The 22,193-nt window shown below is 42.6% G+C and overlaps 1 protein-coding gene across 2 annotated transcripts in view; it reads right to left on the minus strand.

Annotated features, from left to right (window-relative positions):
* Nucleotides 1-2,827: 2,827 nt before the first annotated feature.
* LOC126266776 (nuclear envelope integral membrane protein 1a) overlaps nucleotides 2,828-22,193 on the minus strand; it is a 123,147-nt gene continuing 103,781 nt past the window's right edge. For both annotated transcript variants that reach the window (XM_049971313.1, XM_049971314.1), the window contains 2 exons: nucleotides 8,277-8,438; nucleotides 2,828-3,183 (listed from right to left, as the gene is read on the minus strand). In XM_049971313.1, coding sequence (XP_049827270.1) covers nucleotides 3,063-3,183; nucleotides 8,277-8,438 — 283 coding nt within the window. In that variant the 3' untranslated portion in view covers nucleotides 2,828-3,062. The remainder of the gene's footprint in view (nucleotides 3,184-8,276; nucleotides 8,439-22,193) is intronic.

Genomic DNA, 22,193 nt, shown 5'->3' on the forward strand with positions numbered 1-22,193 from the left:
ATAGAATATTAAATTCTGTTTGCATAAACGAAACAACTTTTCACACAACTACACAACTGTTATAAAACTGTTTAACAGAAAACACTTGGTGAATCCAAGCACTACCAAATTCACTGGCATATGGGTTAACGAAGATGTCAAATGGGAAAAAGGACACAAATAATACAAGGAGCCAGTCAAATATTTTTTGTGTGCACTGAGCAATGTCACTTGTATAGTAACATAAATAAACCCTTTTATGATCAAACTAATTTTTGCTCAATTTTTTTACATTTTTGTTTTGTATAAGGAATAGCTTCTCAAGTGGAATGTATGGAAAGTTTATGACTTATGTATTTTTTTAAAATATTTTATGTGGGACTTATGTTCCATTGGAGTGGGAGTTTTTCGTAAGCATAAGGGAGAACATTTAATTTCAGCAGAAATTTTTACACACACACACACACACACACACACACACACACACACACACACACACACACACACACACACACAAACAAACAAACAAAATAAATTTTATGACAAGTTTATTCAAATACAAGGGCTGTATTGTCAATTATGTTTGATGATGGCGATGACAAGAACCTTTACTTTTTCCAAGCAATCAAGGGCAATGTATGCATGTCATGTTGATTCTTGCTTCCTCCTTTGTGCTGCAGAATCTAAACCATTTCCTTGAGCCTATTGCTTGGAAATAGCTAACAGTTTGAAGGCAAACTTCATCTGTTACATTATTCACACCCCACTTGTTTCTTGTTAGAAAGTTTGGTCTTCCTCTTCATTTGATTTCACGACCTAGTGTTAGTTGTCTGATGAGCCAAAGACGAAAAGATAACTGGTTAAGTCGTCCTCCATTTTTACAATTACACATTATAAAACTTAACAATTACCAGCTCAATTATGAAAAAGAAAAGGCAATGTCACCACTCCCAATGCCACAACTCTGCAGATCGCCTTCCAATTGCATATTTCTCACTAATATAATCAATACAGTCTACAATCCCTTAAATAATACACCCTGCAACTGCTACAGGGCAGAGGACCTATGATGAAATACCACCTTTGTATTTCCTTTTGACAAAAGTTAAATTTTTTGGTCTATGGTAAGTACTCGGTATTGTCACAGCCTTGTTGTCTTGCAAGTTTATTGCGGGCACAAATCTCTCTGTTTTGAACATAAACTATCCCATTTTAGTTTGTCTTGTTTATTGACTATATCTGGAAGTAAGTTCCTATTCTTCCTCACTATTCCAACTCCATTATGTCCTCTTTCAGTCAGTGCCTTCATCCAATTGTACGAGGTGAAGTTATCGAACACAGTTGGTGAGACTGCGTGTATGATTGAGTAAGCTGGAGAGCAACATTTTTACCCGAACTGAACAACTACTGATGTGTCCTCATTGCCACTGTACAACTCAATGTCATTTATGAAACTTGTTTTTTGAATGAGCAAAACACCAAATTTTGTAGCCTCATTTTGTCAGCTTCATTGGCAAACACTGGTTTATTGAAGAACGGCCTTTGAATTGGGCCATACTCTTGACAACAGCCATGATACATGACAGATTGTATACTTCTTTTGCACATTTATCAGAGTGTACATATTGGCCGCAATTTGTGTAGTCAGTCATAGGCAATTTCACCTCTTGGTACTGCTTTAGAACTAATTTTCATATTTATCAAGCTGTCCAAAATCAAAATCGATATTGGCACTTGCGTCAGGAGATGCTGATAAGTTTTCAAAATAAGTTAAATCATCGCTCCAATCAGTTTCAGATTCATTGGCATGTTTGGCCCCATTTTCTTGTTTTGCATGCACAGTAACTTCACTTTCAGTTTCACTGATAAGTTCGGCCCCATTATCTTTTTCTGCACACACAATAACTTTATTTTCTGCCGTCTCCATTCAAACATTGACAACTGTTGCAGTGACAATCCCTGCATGGCTCAGTCAACACCATAAGAGATGTCGAATGATCGGATACATCAAAAAGAGAGTGTTCATTTACAGCTCCATAACTACCTTCTTTCTACAAAAATTCTTCATTATTGTAAGTGAAAACTAATATTTGAAAAGTTCTTCCTCTTTCAGGCAAGACATTTCTAAACAGAAGACAGAAATAAAGTCTGCAATTGCGCTGGTACACCATGCTGCGCGATGAATAATTATTATTATTTATGAAACTACTGAGACAGGTAATATAGTATCACACACTGAAAGAGATAAACCCAAAGTGTTGAATCTGTAATGAAACCATACTGAAAGCCCAAGAAATATTTACTATTAAATAATAATATCTTTACCTTGCTTATTAAATGTTGAAAAGTAGGCAAGACCCTTTACACGAGTGATCAAACATATACAATGCATCAAACAACTTTCAGCAGAATAAAGCTGTTTGACAGGAACAAGTCTAACAATTTCAAGCAGTAGATGACACCACATTGTAGATTTCGGGTTGTATTGCCCAATGGTCATGATGCATGATTAAGAGATATTGGAGAGAGATATCCTGCAGGTCATGAAAGGGTTAAACATGTAAATGGTTGTAAAGGAGACAAAAGAATATTCTCATAATGCTTTATAACCATCTTTTAAATACTTCCTCTGACATGACTGTTACCAGTAGTCTGTTAAATGAACTTTACAATTTTAATCTCAGTTGTTGCTGGTCATTCTTACTTCAGAATCCTTATGTAAATAATATCTCTGATTTATTGAGACAGTGTTTCTCTCCCTCTCAACTACGGGTCTAATCAACTTCTTGTTTCTCACCCACCAGTTACTTTAAAGTGGAAAATGATAAAGATATAATGTAGCATCATATTTCATCATATAAATTTTATTAAAATCATTCTGAATCATAAAGACACTAATCAATATTCAAAATTCAAAATCTGATGTTCTAAAACCACACATCTCACAGAGATTATAATTACTACAACGGTACAATGTCCATTGCCAAGAATAAAAACAATTAAGTTTTTTGGCACAGTCATCAATTTCTCCTGAGTAATTACATTAGTAACCAATACATATTTGCTGCCCTTTAGAGCAAATGTCAGTCTTCTTCCTCTTCATCAGAGTAGTCATAGTCGGCAGTAGAATGTCTGGATTCTACTTCATACTGAACCATTTCATCATCACTTAAATGTGAGTCTCCTTTCATGAATTCTGCAAATCTGGAAGAGAGAATCACATGCCTCTTAGTACTCAGCAGCTTGTAATGACCTAAATGTGTTACTACAACTACATAAGGAACAGAAAGAACAAACTACAACACAGAGAACTAGAGTAAACATACACCATTTACTACTGACAACTTTAATAGACAATGTTTTAAACAACAGCAGATAATTATTTAACTCTGACATTCTATAGCTGCTGGAGAAAACAAGAGTGTCCTCCCTAGCCACTGATCAAACTTATACCAAAAACAGTTCACAAACACCGAAAATCATACATAATGAACTGTAAAGAAGCCACACATCCTATTATTAAGATACACTACTCCGCCACAAACTAATGAAACCAGCAGTTATGATGGGTAAATGCGAAGTTAAAAAATTCTGATTAAAAAGAACATAAATAAATATTCAGTTTTTGTACATGCTGAAATCATCTTCATATTGATGAAGGAAAACCTGGTCAAGGAAACCAGCCTCCTAAACATCGTCTTTCTTACATTTTACAAATAAAACCCGACAATTTCAGCATGCAAGGCCATTTTCAACTGCTTTTGCCAGAATGAAGTGAGCAAGAATGAATAGTTTGTAAGCCAGTCACACCAAAAAATATTTATTTTAATAAGTATGACCACTTGCAAATGACGTGCAATATTAAATATGATTCAATAAGACAAAAATTTACGAAAATTGGCATGTGGGCTGGAACTGGCTGATTACATTTGTATGGAGTAATAAAGATAACACCTTAAGTTATAGACAGGCACAATTAAAAGACACTTAGAAATAAGCTATCGGCCACAGCCTTATCAGAAAAAAGAGACACAAACACAACATTCAGTCACACAAGCAAGCACATCTCACACACACGACCGACAACTAAGGCAGCTCGAACCAGAATGGAAGCAGCAATCTTGAGAGAGAGGGGAAGGGGAGGGTACAGCAGTTAATGGGTGGGGAGAGAGAGAGAGAGGAGCACTGTCCGGCAGAGTGTGCAGAGAGAGACTGCCAATAGGCAGTGTCATGTCGAGCAGGAAGGTGGGGAAAACAGAAGAGGGAGAGGAGCAGGGGAAAAATTGGTGGGTGAGTTGGCAGAGGGTGGCAAACAAAGAGGGTGGGAGATGAGAATGGGTAGGTGATAGAGCAGAGGGTTTAGAAATGGTTGGGTGGAGTGTTTGGGGACAGTATGTTACCATAGGTTGAGGCCAGTATAATAATGGGAGCAGAGAATTTGTTGCGAAGATAACTCCCACCTGCACAGTTAAGAAAAGCTGATGGTGGAGGGGAAGATGCAGATGACTTGAAAAATGAAGGAGCCACTGAAATCAAGCAAGTTATGTTCAGCTGCAGTTGTGCCACAGTGTGGTCTACTTTAGGGTGGTCTAAATTACTCTTGCTCACAGTTTGGCAGTGGCCATTCATCCTTGTGGACAGCTGGTTGGTAGTCGTACCAATATAGAAAGTTGTGCAATGCTTGCAGCAGAGCTGGTAAATGCCACGGCTGCTTTCACAGGTGGACCAGCTCCTGATGGGGTAAGACAAACCTGTGACAGGACTGGAATAGGAAGTGCTGGATGGGTGGAAGGCAGATCTTTAACTTCAGTCTTCCACAGAGATATGAACCTTGTGGCAAGGGTCTGAGATTGGGAGTGGAGTAGTGATGGACTAAGATGATGATGAGGTTGGGTGGGTGACAAAAAACTTCTTTTAGGAGGGGTAGAAGGATCTTGGGTAGTGTTCCTTATTACAGCTAATCAAAGACCTGACAAAGCAAGAGGTTCAGCTGTTCCAGTCTGGAGTGGAACTGGGTGACAAAGGGGGAACACCTATGTGGAAAGGGAGGGGGGGGGGGGGGGGACACCTTTGTGGCTGGTTCTTGGGGGGTGTTGGTAGGATTGGTTGGATGTGGGAAGCAGCACAGGAGATCTGTTTGCAAAGTAGATCTGCGGGATAGTGCCTGTCTGTGAAGGCCCTGATGAGAACCTCACCGCACTGGGTAAGGGAGTTGTTGTAACTGGAGACGATGTGTGCTGAGTGTCTTACTGAGACCTACACAGACAGACATTATCCCCAGACCTAGTTTGCAAAGAGATCTCCCATGCCATTTTCCCTCACACCCCCCATCCTCCCATCACTCCCAAAAACCAGCCACAAAGGAGTGCCCCTTTTGTCACCCAGTACCACCTCAAATTGGAACAACTTAACCATATCTGAGCTTCGATTACCTGAAGTGAGGGACATCCTACACGAGAGCCTTCCAACCCCTCCTCAAGTGGTGGTCTGTTGCCCACCCAATCTGCACAACATTCTAGTCCATACTTATGCCAATACTAAACCCTTGCACAAGGATCATATCCCTGCAGACGACCCAGGTGCAAGACGTGCCCAATCCACACACCAGGCACTTCCTGGTGTATCCTACTGCATTAGGTGCCAAGCCTCCTGTGAGAGCAGCCATGTCATATACCACCTCTGCTGCAATAATTGCACAGCTTTTTATATTGATATGACTACCAAGCAGATGTCCACCAGGATGAACAGCCAGCACTAAACTGTGACCAAGCGCAAAGTAGACAAGCCTGTGGGACAATGTGCAGCTGAACATAACATACTCTATTTCAGTGGCTGCTTCATTACCCAAGTCATTATCTGGATCCCCCTTCCACCACCAGCTTTTCTGAACTGCACAGATGAGAGTTATCCTTGCAAAGCATTCTCCGTTCCCATAATTATCCTTTCCTCAACCTACAGTAACATACTGTCCCCACAACTTCCATCCAACGGTCTCCACACACTGTCTTATCACCCTCTCCCCATTCTCATCTCCCACCCTTTTTGTTTGCTGCCCTCTGCCAACTCACTCGCCCATCTTTCCATGCTTCTCTCCTTGTTTGCTCCATTTTCTCCAACTCCCTGCCCCACAACCTCCTGAAGCTGCACCTGTTGGCAATCTAGACACTGCATACACTGCCAGACAGCACCCCCCCCCCCCCCAAAAAAAAAAGACTGCTATCCCCTCCTGTTCCCACTCCACTCCCTCCAGATTGCTGCTTCTATTTCATATGACCGGCTGTGGCCAAAAACTTATGTTTAAGTGTCTTTATTGTGTCTTCCTGTAACTTCACATTTTATCTTTACTCTAAGTAGCCATATATCTTTTCCTTCATTTCTGATATTCGAACATTGACTTTCCACTGTTTAAAGAATAATAAATAATTTTAATAGTCAAGGTGGTTTCCTTTACCTGGACTTCCCGCTTCCATAGTTTCTGTATCTTCCCCCACTATGAAATATGAACTCTATTATAACTACAAGCAAGGGCGTTGTGTTGTCTACAGAAATTATTTCAAATTTTTAGCATCTCCAAATATAAATTGTACAAGTCATGGCACTCATTTCTACTACACAAAAAGAGCAGTTCCTGCAATTCTTTCTGACATTCTACTTATGAAAACAAAAGAGCTAGGACAACATGAAAAGTTTAATAAAATATCCAGAACTATCCTAAGAGGCAGACTGGTACAATGATGACAACACCAAGCATTACTTTTAGTTCTGAATAAAGGATATGTTTATTACAAGATTGTATTTTTTTTCAAATAATAGACCGGCAATAATTGGTCTTTTCTTTGCTCCCTGTAATAGTCAGTACCTTGTCATATTTTCTAAGATTTGATGAAGCGTAAGGGCGGGAGGCTGAACAGCCATAAATTTGTTAGGAACAAATAAATGCAATGTAACCAACTTGTTGCACCATCATAACAGCAATAAAAAGAACTGAGAGAAGTACAGAGACAACACGAAACAGACTATATGAACCTTCAAAGTATTTCCTTTGACTGGACAGATTAGTACAATGGAGACGCAGCCTGCAAAGGAAAGGGAAACTGTTTCTAATTCAATCTGATGTACGAAACAGTTATTCGCGTCATTCAAATTTTTCTCTGTTGCCTGCAATTAAACTATAGTCCGATTAAAATTACTTGACAGGTAATGTAAATGTCTGCACTTACTGCTACAGTGTTGCCATATTGGCTACTGGCTACCGCTCGGTTATAGGTGACATACAAACATGGCGGGTCACTTCACAAATACTGTTAATGTGTAATGAGGAACAATGTTGAAACTGGATACTGTGAGTATGTTGGAAATGGAAGCCTATTGACTGTAAGCTACCAATGACTGAATTGTGGCAGACAAGGCATTCTGTAGCCTTGAATGTAACAAACTTCCTTATTATCACTGGTTATGTGAAACTATTCTCACACTGTCCACACAAGCTGCTGCGTTATGAACTGATGAGCAGTCGTTGCTGAAGCTAGTCTGCAGATTGCAAGACAACATAATCAGATTCCAAATGCAGAAAGTCAGTACAATGAAAAATTGACATAACAGAGAATTAGACATTAGAAAAGTTGCATTTCAACCAATTAACTGAATAAAATAATAATCCAACTCTTTTGCTTAGGTTTTTTAAAAAAGACAACATTTGACGAGATTCAAGCCTACATCCTTCCACACATCAGGTAAAGGAGTTAAACACTGTGCTACACCACAACACTGCATAAAGTAGTTATATTTGTGGCTATTGTGGCACATTTACAATGAATTGCAGCCTTTAAGACTTTAGCTTCGTGCAAAGTTGTGTGAAGCTTATCTAATGTAAGCTGAGCCCTGTGAATAGGGCAACTGCAAATATGACATCTAATTGCATCTTGTGAGAATGTATCCAGTAGTGTTTGGTTAGTGCTGTGTATGAAATGTGTGTATTTCATTAGCATTGTGTGTGTGTGTGTGTGTGTGTGTGTGTGTGTGTGTAATTTCTCTCATAAATGATGTTTGGGCTATTAATTAGTCTATTAGTGATCATGTTTATTTTCACATATCTTGACAGAAAAATACATGAACTGTAATTATATGGCACTGATTTGAAACCGATGTTCCATTTTCCCTGTACACTGGATTCCACAAAGTGAACTGTTACAATGAAATGGTTCAGGACTAACTTTTTCCATTTATTTATCAGTACTCTTATAGTTTTGCTCTAACTGGGACAATGGAAATAATAATTACTGCATCTGTTTTTTTACCTCACTGGATTTTTCAGTTTGAGAACTGTCTTCCACGTATCACACTCCGGACTGGAGCAGTATCCTCTGAGTTCCTCAAGAGCTTTCTTTGTTTCACGAACACCCTGTTCATAGTATTCCTCCTCTGACAATAATTTTAACTTTGGTGGGAATCTTCGTTTCCTAAAAACATGAAATTTTTACGAGGGGTGAAGTCTTAACGCATGCAGTCATTTTGAATCACACACAGAGGAACATTTCCAGAAGACGAATATCACTAATGTGTTTTTGGAAAAGACAAAATTTAAATAATGTTATCAGAAACTGTATGATTTTAATGACCCAAGTAACACACACAATTATTTCATTAGAGGTGGGACAGCAAGCAATTGAGTGTGCATGAACAAGATTAGGATATGCACAAAAGTAGTAGTACTTTGAAAAAGTTAGGAAGATGCACATGGAAGAAACATATGGGGTGGAACACGACAATGACAAAGAGGGGGGGCAGAGAGTGGTAGGGGGGGGCAGAGAGTGGTAGGGGGGGGGGCAGAGAGTGGTAGGGGGGGGGGCAGAGAGTGGTAGGGGGGGGGGGGGGCAGAGAGTGGTAGGGGGGGGCAGAGAGTGGTAGGGGGGGGGCAGAGAGTGGTAGGGGGGGGGGGCAGAGAGTGGTAGGGGGGGCAGAGAGTGGTAGGGGGGGGCAGAGAGTGGTAGGGGGGGGCAGAGTGTGGTAGGGGGGGGCAGAGTGTGGTAGGGGGGGCAGAGTGTGGTAGGGGGGGGCAGAGTGTGGTAGGGGGGGGCAGAGTGTGGTAGGGGGGGGCAGAGTGTGGTAGGGGGGGGCAGAGTGTGGTAGGGGGGGGCAGAGTGTGGTAGGGGGGGCAGAGTGTGGTAGGGGGGGGCAGAGTGTGGTAGGGGGGGCAGAGTGTGGTAGGGGGGGGCAGAGTGTGGTAGGGGGGGGGCAGAGTGTGGTAGGGGGGGGCAGAGTGTGGTAGGGGGGGGCAGAGTGTGGTAGGGGGGGGCAGAGTGTGGTAGGGGGGGGCAGAGTGTGGTAGGGGGGGCAGAGTGTGGTAGGGGGGGCAGAGTGTGGTAGGGGGGGGGGGCAGAGTGTGGTAGGGGGGGGGGGCAGAGTGTGGTAGGGGGGGGGGCAGAGTGTGGTAGGGGGGGGGGCAGAGTGTGGTAGGGGGGGGGGCAGAGTGTGGTAGGGGGGGGCAGAGTGTGGTAGGGGGGGGGCAGAGTGTGGTAGGGGGGGGCAGAGTGTGGTAGGGGGGGGCAGAGTGTGGTAGGGGGGGGCAGAGTGTGGTAGGGGGGGGGCAGAGTGTGGTAGGGGGGGGCAGAGTGTGGTAGGGGGGGGCAGAGTGTGGTAGGGGGGGCAGAGTGTGGTAGGGGGGGCAGAGTGTGGTAGGGGGGGGGGGCAGAGTGTGGTAGGGGGGGGCAGAGTGTGGTAGGGGGGGGCAGAGTGTGGTAGGGGGGGGCAGAGTGTGGTAGGGGGGGCAGAGTGTGGTAGGGGGGGCAGAGTGTGGTAGGGGGGGGCAGAGTGTGGTAGGGGGGTGCAGAGAGTAGGGGGGGGCAGAGAGTAGGGGGGGCAGAGAGTAGGGGGGGCGAGAGTAGGGGGGGGGAGAGAGTAGGGGGGGGGAGAGAGTAGGGGGGGGGAGAGAGTAGGGGGGGGGGAGAGTAGGGGGGGAGAGAGTAGGGGGGGAGAGAGTAGGGGGGGAGAGAGTAGGGGTGGAGAGAGTAGGGGGGGAGAGAGTAGGGGGGGAGAGAGTAGGGGGTGAGAGAGTGGGGGGGGGGGGAGAGAGTGGGGGGGGTGAGAGAGTGGGGGGGTGAGAGTGGGGGGAGAGAGTGGGGGTAGAGGGGCGGAGAGGGGGGTAGAGGGGCGGAGAGGGGGGGTAGAGGGGCGGAGAGGGGGGTAGAGGGGCGGAGAGGGGGGTAGAGGGGCGGAGAGGGGGGAGAGGAGAAGATAGCATGTTTGTAACAAGGGGGGGGGGGTGAGTGGGATGGGGAGGGGGGTTAGTAGGAATAGAAGGATTACAGGGTGGGGATATTTTTAGGCACCTGAGAATTGCAAATGGAGGAGATACATAAGAATAACCTATGAGAGCAGTTCTGTTACAGGAAGGAGGAGAGCCAGGGGGAGGGATGACCAGTGACTGAGTTGCAACTATCTGAGTTGAAGGTGAACTTTGATACTGAATGCTCAACTATCCACTTACACCTTAGCAACTTGTCCAAGGTGCTACCCACTGCTAAGATTAAACCTGAGCCAGTACAAAAGTCTTGTCTGTTGGGACCAGGACTCATGTTTCTGAGAGGTCTTCACCAGTGCAAGGTGTGGGAATACTGGTTACTGGGAACTCCTCTGTTAGTGTGTAACAGAGCTTAGGGGAAAACCCTCTTCCTCACAACATGTGTGTGTCTCATCATGGAATCTGAGTGATCTGCTGCTCCTTTCTAATCTTCACCAACCTATCCCTCTTTCCTCCGTGATGGATATGCTAATAGTTCTGAAAGCAGGAACAGCTGTTCACTTTAAAATGTTTCTACTGATATTACTGGAATTCAACTTTCACAGATGTGTACTGGCCAGTCATTCTGTCTCTGTGCAATGAGATACCTCACACCTACTTAAATGTAAACATGTACATTTCGCTCCTTATTTAAATTCTTTAAATGCAATTATACAAATGAGAAATAATGAGATAAATGTAATTTGTGGAGTAACATTAAGTGCTTTTATCTCATGCAAAAGAATCAGCACTGAATAGTTGATTGGCACTTAATTTGAGTGTAGTGTCGAATAGCTGAAATCCTCATGACCTCACCCTTGTTATAAGTAATTTTATTCATTTTATATGAAGAGAAGAGAGTAAGGTGGTAGTCAGAGTGTTCTGTCATCAATTTAATTATGTATAATACTTGAAACCATGGAAAGGGCACAACAAAAACACTGAAAATACCACATGAAAGTTGTGGACAAGAGGGGGAGTAGGATATATATATAAAACAGAGAGAAACTTCCACATGGGAAAAATATATTAAAAACAAAGATTCCAAGACTTACCAAGCGGGAAAGCGCCGGCAGACAGGCACATGAACAAAACACACAAACACACACACAGAATTACGAGCTTTCGCAACTGGCAGTTGCTTCGTCAGGAAAGAGGGAAGGAGAGGGAAAAATGAAAGGATGTGGGTTTTAAGGGAGAGGGTAAGGAGTCATTCCAATCCCGGGAGCGGAAAGACTTCCCTTAGGGGAAAAAAAGGACAGGTGTACACTCGCACACACACACACATATCCATCCGCACATACACAGACACAAGCAGACATATTTAAAGGCAAAGAGTTAAGGGCAGAGATGTCAGTCGAGGCGGAAGTACAGAGGCAAAGAAGTTGTTGAAAGACAGGTGAGGTATGAGCGGCGGCAACTTGAAATTAGCGGAGGTTGAGGCCTGGCGGATATCGAGAAGAGAGGATATACTGAAGGGCGAGTTCCCATCTCCGGAGTTCGGATAGGTTGGTGTTGGTGGGAAGTATCCAGATAACTCTGACGGTGTAACACTGTGCCAAGATGTGCTGGCCGTGCATCAAGGCATGTTTAGCCACAGGGTGATCCTCATTACCAACAAACACTGTCTGCCTGTGTCCATTCATGCGAATGGACAGTTTGTTGCTGGTCATTCCCACATAGAAAGCATCACAGTGCAGGCAGGTCAGTTGGTAAATCACGTGGGTGCTTTCACATGTGGCTCTCCCTTTGATCGTGTACACCTTCCGGGTTACAGGACTGGAGTAGGTGGTGGTGGGAGGGTGCATAGGACAGGTTTTACACGCGGTTGCAAGGGTAGGAGCCAGAGGGTAGGGGAGGTGGTTTGAGGATTTCATAGGGATGAACCAAGAGGTTACGAAGGTTAGGTGGACGGCGGAAAGACACTCTTGGTGGAGTGGGGAGGATTTCATGAAGGATGGATCTCATTTCGGGGCAGGATTTTAGGAAGTCGTATCCCTGCTGGAGAGCCACATTCAAGGTCTGATCCAGTCCCGGGAAGTATTCTGTTACAAGTGGGGCACTTTTGGGGTTCTTCTGTGAGAGGTTCTGGGTTTGAGGGGATGAGGAAGTGGCTCTGGTTATCTGCTTCTGTACCAGGTTGGGAGGGTAGTTGCGGGATGCGAAAGCTGTTTTCAGGTTGTTGGTGTAATGGTCGAGGGATTCAGGACTGGAGCAGATTCGTTTGCCACAAAGGCCTAGGCTGTAGGGAAGGGACCGTTTGATATGGAATGGGTGGCAGCTGTCATAATGGAGGTACTGTTGCTTGTTGGTGGGTTTGATGTGGACGGATGTGTGCAGCTGGCCATTGGACAGATGGAGGTGAACATCTAGGAAAGTGGCATGGGATTTGGAGTAGGACCAGGTGAATCTGATGGAACCAAAGGAGTTGAGGTTGGAGAGGAAATTCTGGAGTTGTTCTTCACTGTGAGTCCAGATCATGAAGATGTCATCAATAAATCTGTACCAAACTTTGGGTTGGCAGGCTTGGGTAACCAAGAAGGCTTCCTCTAAGCGACCCATAAATAGGTTGGCATACGAGGGGGCCATCCTGGTACCCATGGCTGTTCCCTTTAATTGTTGGTATGTCTGGCCTTCAAAAGTGAAGAAGTTGTGGGTCAGGATGAAGCTGGCTAAGGTGACGAGGAAAGAGGTTTTAGGTAGGGTGGCAGGTGATCGGCGTGAAAGGAAGTGCTCCATTGCAGCGAGGCCCTGGACGTGCGGGATATTTGTGTATAGGGAAGTGGCATCAATGGTTACCAGGATGGTTTCTGGGGGTAACAGACTGGGTACGGATTCCAGGCGTTCGAGAAAGTGGTTGGTGTCTTTGATGAAGGATGGGAGGCTGCATGTAATGGGTTGAAGGTGTTGATCTACGTAGGCAGAGATACGTTCTGTGGGGGCTTGGTAACCAGCTACAATGGGGCGGCCAGGATATTTGGGTTTGTGAATTTTAGGAAGTAGGTAGAAGGTAGGAGTGCGAGGTGACGGTGGGGTGAGGAGTTTGATGGAGTCAGCACACAGACCCAGTCTCTCCCATCTACTCAATCTCCCACTTCCAGCTCCACTCCCCCCAACACCTCAAAATTCTAGTCAACACAATCTGGAACCACAACACCCCAATTCAGTAGTTAACCTTTCCTCCAAACTCCTCTCCCAATCCGAAACCTCTGTCCTATCCAAAGGCCTCACCTTCAGCCCCACTCCCAGGTTCAACCAAACTGCCCTTGTCAAAGATTTACAGTCCTACACTCGTAGTCTCTGCTGGAAATATCACTTTGCCACGAAGAAAAATAATCCTGATCCCACTCCTAATGATCCAACTCCCCAAGACACTATCCAAATTGAACCCTGCCTGCAACAGTTCTGTCCTCCATCACAGCGGGACCCACCTCCTCTTCCTCAAAATCACCCTCTCCAAACCTTCCAGGAATTTCTCACTTCCAGCCTTGCCTCTCAATCTTTCTTGAAAAACCTTAATCCTACTCCCAACATCACCACAGCCGAATCCCAGGCTATCCGTGATCTGAAAGCTGACCGATCCATCATCATTCTTCCGGCTGACAAGGGTTCCACGACTGTGGTACTTGATCGTCGGGAGTACGTGGCTGAGGGACTGCGTCAGCTTTCAGACAACTCTACATACAAACTTTGCCGAAGTAATCCCATTCCTGATGTCCAGGCGGAGCTTCAAGGAATCCTCAGAACCTTAGGCCCCCTACAAAACCTTTCACCTGACTCCATCAAACTCCTCACCCCACCGTCACCTCGCACTCCTACCTTCTACCTACTTCCTAAAATTCACAAACCCAAATATCCTGGCCGCCCCATTGTAGCTGGTTACCAAGTTGCCGCCGCTCATACCTCACCTGTCTTTCAACAACTTCTTTGCCTCTGTACTTCCGCCTCGACTGACATCTCTGCCCTTAACTCTTTGCCTTTAAATATGTCTGCTTGTGTCTGTGTATGTGCGGATGGATATATGTGTGTGTGTGTGTGTGTGTGTGTGTGTGTGTGTGTGTGTGTGTGTGTGTGTGTGTGTGTGTGCGCGCGCGCGCGAGTGTACACCTGTCCTTTTTTTCCCCTAAGGGAAGTCTTTCCGCTCCCGGGATTGGAATGACTCCTTACCCTCTCCCTTAAAACCCACATCCTTTCATTTTTCCCTCTCCTTCCCTCTTTCCTGACGAAGCAACTGCCAGTTGCGAAAGCTCGTAATTCTGTGTGTGTGTGTGTTTGTGTGTTTTGTTCATGTGCCTGTCTGCCGGCGCTTTCCCGCTTGGTAAGTCTTGGAATCTTTGTTTTATATATATATATATATTGTAGTGGTCTTCAGTCCTGAGACTGGTTTAATGCAGCTCTCCATGCTACTCTATCCTGTGCAAGCCTCTTCATCACACAGTACCTACTGCAACCTACATCCTTCTGAATCTGCTTAGTGTATTCATATCTTGGTCTCCCTTTACGATGTTTACCCTCCACGCTGCCCTCCAATGCTAGATTTGTGATCCCTTGATGCCTCAGAACATGTCCTACCAACCGGTCTTTTCTTCTTGTCAAGTTGTGCCACAAACTTCTCTTCTCCCCAATCCTATTCAATACTTCCTCATTAGTTATGTGATCTACCCATCTAATCTTCAGCATTCTTCTGTAGCACCACATTTCTAAAGCTTCTATTCTCTTCTTCTCCAAACTATTTATTGTCCATGTTTCATTTCCATACATGGCTACACTCCATACAAATACTTACAGAAATGACTTCCCGACACTTAAATGTATACTTGATGTTAACAAATTCCTCTTCTTCAGACACTCTTTCCTTGCCATTTCCAGTCTACATTTTATATCCTCTCTACTTTGACCATCATCAGTTATTTTGCTCCCCAAATAGCAAAACTCCTTTACTACTTTAAGTGTCTCATTTCCTAATCTAATTCCCTCAGCATCACCCTACGTAATTCGACTACATTCCATTATACTCGTGTTGCTTTTGTTGATGTTCATCTTATACCCTCCTTTCAAGACACTGTCCATTCCATTTAACTGCTCTTCCAAGTCCTTTGCCGTCTCTGACAGAATTACAATGTCATCGGTGAACCTTAAAGTGTGTATTTCTTCTCCCTGGATTGTAATACCTAATCCGAATTTTTCTTTTGTTTCCTTTACTGCTTGCTCAATATACAGATTGAATAACATCGGGGAGAGGCTACAACTCTATCTTACTCCCTTCCCAACCACTGCTTTCCTTTCATGTCCCTCGACTCTTGTAACTGCCATCTGGTTTCTGTACAAATAGTAAATAGCCTTTCGCTCCCTGTATTTTGTCCATGCCACCTTTAGAATTTGAAAGAGATTATTCCAGTAAACATTGTCAAAAGCTTCCTCTAAGTCTACAAATGCTAGAAACGTAGGTTTGCCTTTGAGAGAGAGAGAGAGAGAGAGAGAGAGAGAGAGAGAGAGAGAGAGAGAGAGAGAATTTTTTTTTAACTTTAGCCTCTTGACAGATACAGTTATAAATGACAAAATTCCCCAAGAAAACTAAGTTCTATCAATTTCAGCATTATTAAAGGAACAGCTGTAAGTTATAGATGAAGGCAATACTGGGAGAGGACTAGGTGATCAAGGAATAGGATTTTGTACAGCTTTTCTTTGAGAAAAACTCCTGAGTATTTCTTACATTGTTTTCAGTCAGATGGCACACCTAAAAGGGTTTGTTTGTTCTATTGTGCTGAATCTTCAACAAGATTTAGTTTAATAGAGCTGCACACAAAGGGATGAACAAAACTGTGGAAACAATAACATCGTGCTACACAATATATTGCTCATAGCACCATACTGGAACTACATGGTGCCCGTGCATTGCCAAAGTATGATGCTAAGAACTGCTCAGCTTCTCCTTCCAGCATAAAAACACTCTCGTCTTCTTGAACACTTAAGAACTTTCATTACCATCATCACTATAACAACATCATGATTGCCAGTCCCTGCATCTATATTGAAACTGTTGACAAGATCAGGCCTTTTTACAGCCACAAAGTCTAAAATATTTCCAATGTGTGTGCGTTGTCAAACAAGATGCTCAAGAGAATTTTTGAAAAACAGTGTTCAAAACTGCTTCACACAAATGTTTGTCCATACCAACTGCAATGAACATCGTAGTCTATACTCGATAGGTTATAGTTGCCTCCAACTAACACTACATGATCAGGGTACTTCTGCACTACTTATTGCAGACTTACTCTGAATGATTCTAACTTGAGTTGGTCTAAGCTAATTACTTGTGTCCAGATAACTTCACAGCCAGACTCAATTTTGATCAATATACCCAGTATTTTTGTTCCTTTGAATAAATACTCCCTGTTTCAATGCAAGTAATCTGTCTCTTCAATCTATGTTCCAGGCCTCGTTAAATAGTTCAGAGCTTTCTCTTTTGGGTTCACTCCAGCTCTCTGTTCAATAACTTTTCAGGACTTTGTTACTAATGCTTTGTCATTTTACTGCTAGAATTCTGACATTTGAAGTGTCTTTGATCTATGAAGGGGTATCCTACAATTCTCCACTCCAAAATGCACGTCCAGCAGCCAAAACAGTCACTGAATCAATGTAGCCTCTTGATTGGGACCCTCCACCCTCCACCCAGCTTCAAACCAAAGAACCTCGATCAATTCTGGGTATGATACTGCAAATTGTGAGCTCCGCTTATACAGCACGAATGAGACCAGCTCACTTGTATGAACTGTGGATGGTGTCAGACCCAAATGACAGGTGTCACTAGTGCCGACATGAGCTGCAACTTTATCACTGTCCCCAGGACAGTCCACAGCCACTGAGAGGTAGACCTTCACCAAGTCTTTGAAGCCCTCCTCTCCCCAGGCATACATACTGAGCACACACTGGACTCACTTCCAGCCCTGGAAGGTATTTCAGTAGTGGGCTCCATAATGTGCCCTAATAACACTGGAGCTCTTGATAACTAGCATACCAGTCCTCTGTGTGCCTACTTGGACCCTGCTCAAGTAGTGACCATTTGTTGACGTGCAGGGTGAATGGGAGAGGGGAGAGTGAAACGAATGTGATACAACTTGCCACTCACTCTGCAGTGAGTATGGTTCCCCCAGGCCATGCACATTGGAAAGTGCCTCGGCAGCAGAGCCTTTGGGCAAAGCGAGCGTCATCTTATGTGTACCGTGCAATGCATCACTTCTCCATCACTAATACATCCTGAGGCAGCAGGTTGCAGACAGCTGACTGTGGCCAGCAGTATCTTCAGCTGTTCATGAACTGCAGCCAGCTTCTCCTGTGTCTGCATATAGCATGTACAGAACCTACTACTAAAATTCAAATGAAGCAACGAGGAAGAAGAAGAAAATGATGATGAAAATGAGCCCTGTTGTCTTTTAGATGAGGATTTGCACTGCCAAACTTATTAAATATACAAATGCAACCTACTAGAAAACATTGAGCCTTTCACCAAAACCAGTTCACAGCATGCTTTAAGAACAGCAAATGCAAAATAGGTCACAGAATCAAGTAAATAAAGTGACACTAGTGACAACTGCAGCACTAAATTATACTACAAATTTAACTACATTCACAAAAATGAACAGAAAACTCAACTCTAACAACTACAAAACAGGTAAACTGCTACTATTTGCTTCTACTCAGGAGTACATAAGACTACCACTAAATTAAACTCTATACAAACTGAGAGCTGCTGCTCTTGGACTGGAACTCTACAGCCAAGGACACAAACACAAACAGATGTCTTTTGTGGGCAATGCAGTAGTTGATTGTGTTCACAGCTTGCCTTGACAGCCTCAATTTTACCAGTATCTCTTCCCTACCTTCCAAGCTTCACAGAAATTCTTCTGGGCTAGTACTCCTGAAAGACATGATGCCTGGATAGCTCTGCCACATAACTGTAGTTTTCACTAAGCGATATTAACATACAGTCTGTCCACACTCCTCTTTATTTCAGAGTTGCTTGTTAAGTATATGTTGTCATCAAAGAAACAATACTGCATAACTCACTCCATGTTGACATGAGATATAAACACAAAAGCGCAAGCAGCCACAGGACATTTTTATTGCTTGATTCATATCTCATGTTTCTTATCATATTGGAATGCAGTCAGGGTTTCAGTTGATGTTTAAGGACAGTGTTTCAGAGGACAATCTTTATAGTGAGAAAGAAACTGTTCCTTACATGAACATGAAAGTAATGTAATAAAGGGAACATTTGTTTTTAAGAGTGCCTGATGGATGTCACCTATTGTGTCCATCACTGATCCTCTGCTGATCTTCCTGCATTTCACTCATCATCTGGTGCTCCAGTTAGGCAATATTTCACTCTTCTGCAGTTGCACTGGATTTACATAATTTTATCAAGTTATTTGCCATCCCTGCAGTAACAGAAGTTATGCAAACTGACAAAAATCTGGAAATTGTGAAAGTCAGATATATGGTATTGTTTCTTTAACAACAATATGTATATGTAAAAGCTATAGTATTTTGGTTAAAATAACCATACACTGGAAGGGCCAAGCTCTTTTCCATAGACAACATTAAATTGCTGTGTGATGAGTGTCAATTGCAAAGATTTCATTTTCAGTATGCAATCTCCAATTTTGAGGGGGGCGTTGAGCTGCAACATACCTTGGCTGCAGACAATTTTTGCACTGTTCCAGAACAAAAAAGACTGTCAGCTGTCACTGATAAGTAAGTATAGAGACCAGTGTTATATGTACTTAAAGGGAGCATCCTCGGCTTCAAGATAGCTTACTCTCTGGAGTACCTTTCTGTACAAGGATTCCAATTTCTCAGGGTTTGACAAAATTACAGGAATCAGTTGTAAAGATCAGAAGTACCCGAGATGAGCTGTAATAGCTGAGATGCAGGGAGCGTATCAGGCTTTAGTTCCGGTTAGATATACATCTTTAATGTAAATGAAGCTAAGTCACTAATCAACAAGTCACTGTTGTCAGTCATATCTTTGATGAAAGGAACATGTTTGAGAGCCTTGGGGAGAAATACTGATGTCAGGCAGCAAGCAGGTGGCCTGACTGATAATTTTTCTTTGTAGAATGTGTTATGGCACAGCACAAAAGGTAACTCACCATTCATATACTACTACATCAACATTGTCAGAGCACACAGAGGCCACAATTTGTAGATAAACAATTTAAAAAAGCTGTACATCATGTAAAGGACAGGGGTGTGAAGTGGGAGATCAGTGGTAAGAGGGGGTGAAATAAAACTTGTACTGCCGAAGTTGATATATCTAGAAAATAACATTTGGTACATTTTACTTATTTACATTTTGTTGTTAATATTTACTGATGATATATTAAAAACACAGTCAATACTAGAGTGAACAGAAGAGGCAATTAATCCAAACTTAAACAAATGAGGTTGAAAAAGATTTTGTAACTAGAAATGTGAATGGTCTTGGATAAAAATGCAATGTGTGACGAGCACTGACATCATCTGATAAGCATTAGTCACTTCAAACTAATGCGAAAGAGTGTTTTTTAATGACAAAAGAGAGAAATATTTTAATATCACTAGCTGATTTTGAAGAAAGAAAAAAAAGGGCTACACAAGAGCAGAAAAAAAGAGGGACAACATGGAGGCCTAGCACAAATAAAACAAGTTTAGCAACTGGGGCAACGGTACAATTTATGACTCTTTTTTGGCGAGGTTTCGCCAGTTAAGTCCAATTATCACAAGACCTTGCCTATTTTACACTGACAAGAGGACCTTACAAACTGGTCTTCCTCAATTCTCTTCATTCTCATAAAATCTGAAGGTCAGTGCATGAGCATTACCTTTCCTAAAGCAGTTTTGACAGACTACTCAAACATGCTTGCAAAAAACTGATTTATTAAGATTTACAGAAGCTGTTAAATATAAAACATCTAGAATGTTTTAACAAAGTTGTCTGCACTTGGTGCTTGGCACTGATGGTCCTATTCTCACTAATAGCAACACTATGTACTTTTAGTCTGTACTTATATGAAATTGATATAATACTTAAAAATATTTGATTCATTTCTAAATAGTTTTACTGTTTTAAGAACCTGATGTCTGAGAACTGAGCTTCAAATCTTAGAAGGACGTAGAAGACTTAAGAAGATCAGTCCATAAGGTCTCCTTATGAACCAGCAGTACAGCTTCTCGCTTCTTACCATGTCACGAATGACCAAGTAGAGTTCTTCTGCTGACTGAAAACTTTATGCCTCAGTATCTTGAAAGAAACAAATTAAACTTAGTCTCCCACCTTTGTATCTACATCTACATGGTTCCTCTGCAGTTCACACTTAAATGCCTGGCAGAAGGTTCATCGAACCATTTTCATACTACTACTATATCATTCCACTCTCTAATGGCCCATGGGAAAAAGGAACACCTAAATCTTTCCGTTTGAGCACTGATTTCTCTTATTTTATTATGATGATCATTTCTCCCTACATAGGTGGGTGTCAACAAAATATTTTCGCATTCGGAAGAGAAAGTTGGCGATTAAAATTTCGTACATAAATCTCACGGCAAAGAAAACTGCTTTTGTTTCAGTGACTGCCACCGAACTCGCGTATCATATCAGTGATACTCACCGCTATTGTGCGATAACACTAAACGAGCTGCCCCTTTTGTTTTGCACTTTTTCAGAGTCCTCTGTCAATCCTACCTGGTAAGGATCTCACACTGCGCAGCAATACTTCGGCAGAGGATGGAGAAGTGTAACATAGGCTGTCTCTTTAGTGGGTTTGTCGTATCTTCTAAGTGTTCTGCCAATAAAGCTCTATTATCTATGTGGTCTTTCCAATTTAAGTTGCTCGTAATTGTAATTCCTATGTATTTAGTCGAATTGACAGCCCTTAGATTTGTGCGATTTATCGTATACCCAAAATTTATCAGATTTCTTTTAGTATCCATGTGGATGACCTCACACTTTTCTTTGTTTAGTGCCAATTGCCACTTTTTGCACCATACAGAAATTCTCTGCAGATAATTTTGTAACTGGAACTGCTTGTCTGATTATTTTACTAGACTGTAAATTACAGCACCATCTGCAAATAATCTAAGGGGGTTGTTCAGATTATCGCCTACATCATGTATGTAAATCAGGAACAGCAGAGAGCCTATGACACTACCATCCAAAATGCCAAATATCACTTCTGTTCTACTCGATGATTTATCGTCTATCACTATGAACTGTGACCTCTCCGAAAGGAAATCACAAATCCAGTCACACAACTGAGACGATACTCCATATGCACGCTACTTGATTAATAGTCACTTGTGAGGAAAGGTATCAAAAGCCTTCTGGAAATCTAGGAATATCGAATCAATCTAAGATCCCTTGTCGACAGCACTCATTACTTCATGGGAATATAGTGCTAGCTGTGTTGCACAAGAACAATATTTTCTGAATCCATGTTGTTATGTATCAATAAGTCATTTTCTTCAAGGTGATTCATAATGATTGAGTACAGTATATGCTCCAAAATCCTACTGCAAATTGAGGTCAGCGATACGGTTCTGTAATTCAATGGGTTCGGTAGGAGGAGTCAATCATTATTCTGGTATGGCTGTTGAGTATAACCTTTACCCATAGTAATTTGCAGGACCTATCTATTTCAGCTTCACTACAAGATAAACTATTACCAGACAGACACAAATACACCACCACCTACTTTATTTAATCTATCCTTTCTGAACACAAATGATCTCTTGCAAGCATTCTAGTGGACAATTTTTAAACTGTAAATATAGCACATGGAAAAGCTGCTTAGAGAGACCTGATAGTCAAGTGAAGGAAACGTCTGCAAGAACAAATACAAAATAATAAGGCACATTTGGAACTGTCTTGTGGAAAAACTAATTAATTAAAAAATTA

This window comes from Schistocerca gregaria, chromosome 4, assembly GCF_023897955.1.
Source record: "Schistocerca gregaria isolate iqSchGreg1 chromosome 4, iqSchGreg1.2, whole genome shotgun sequence".
NCBI classification, from domain to species: Eukaryota; Metazoa; Arthropoda; class Insecta; order Orthoptera; family Acrididae; genus Schistocerca; species Schistocerca gregaria.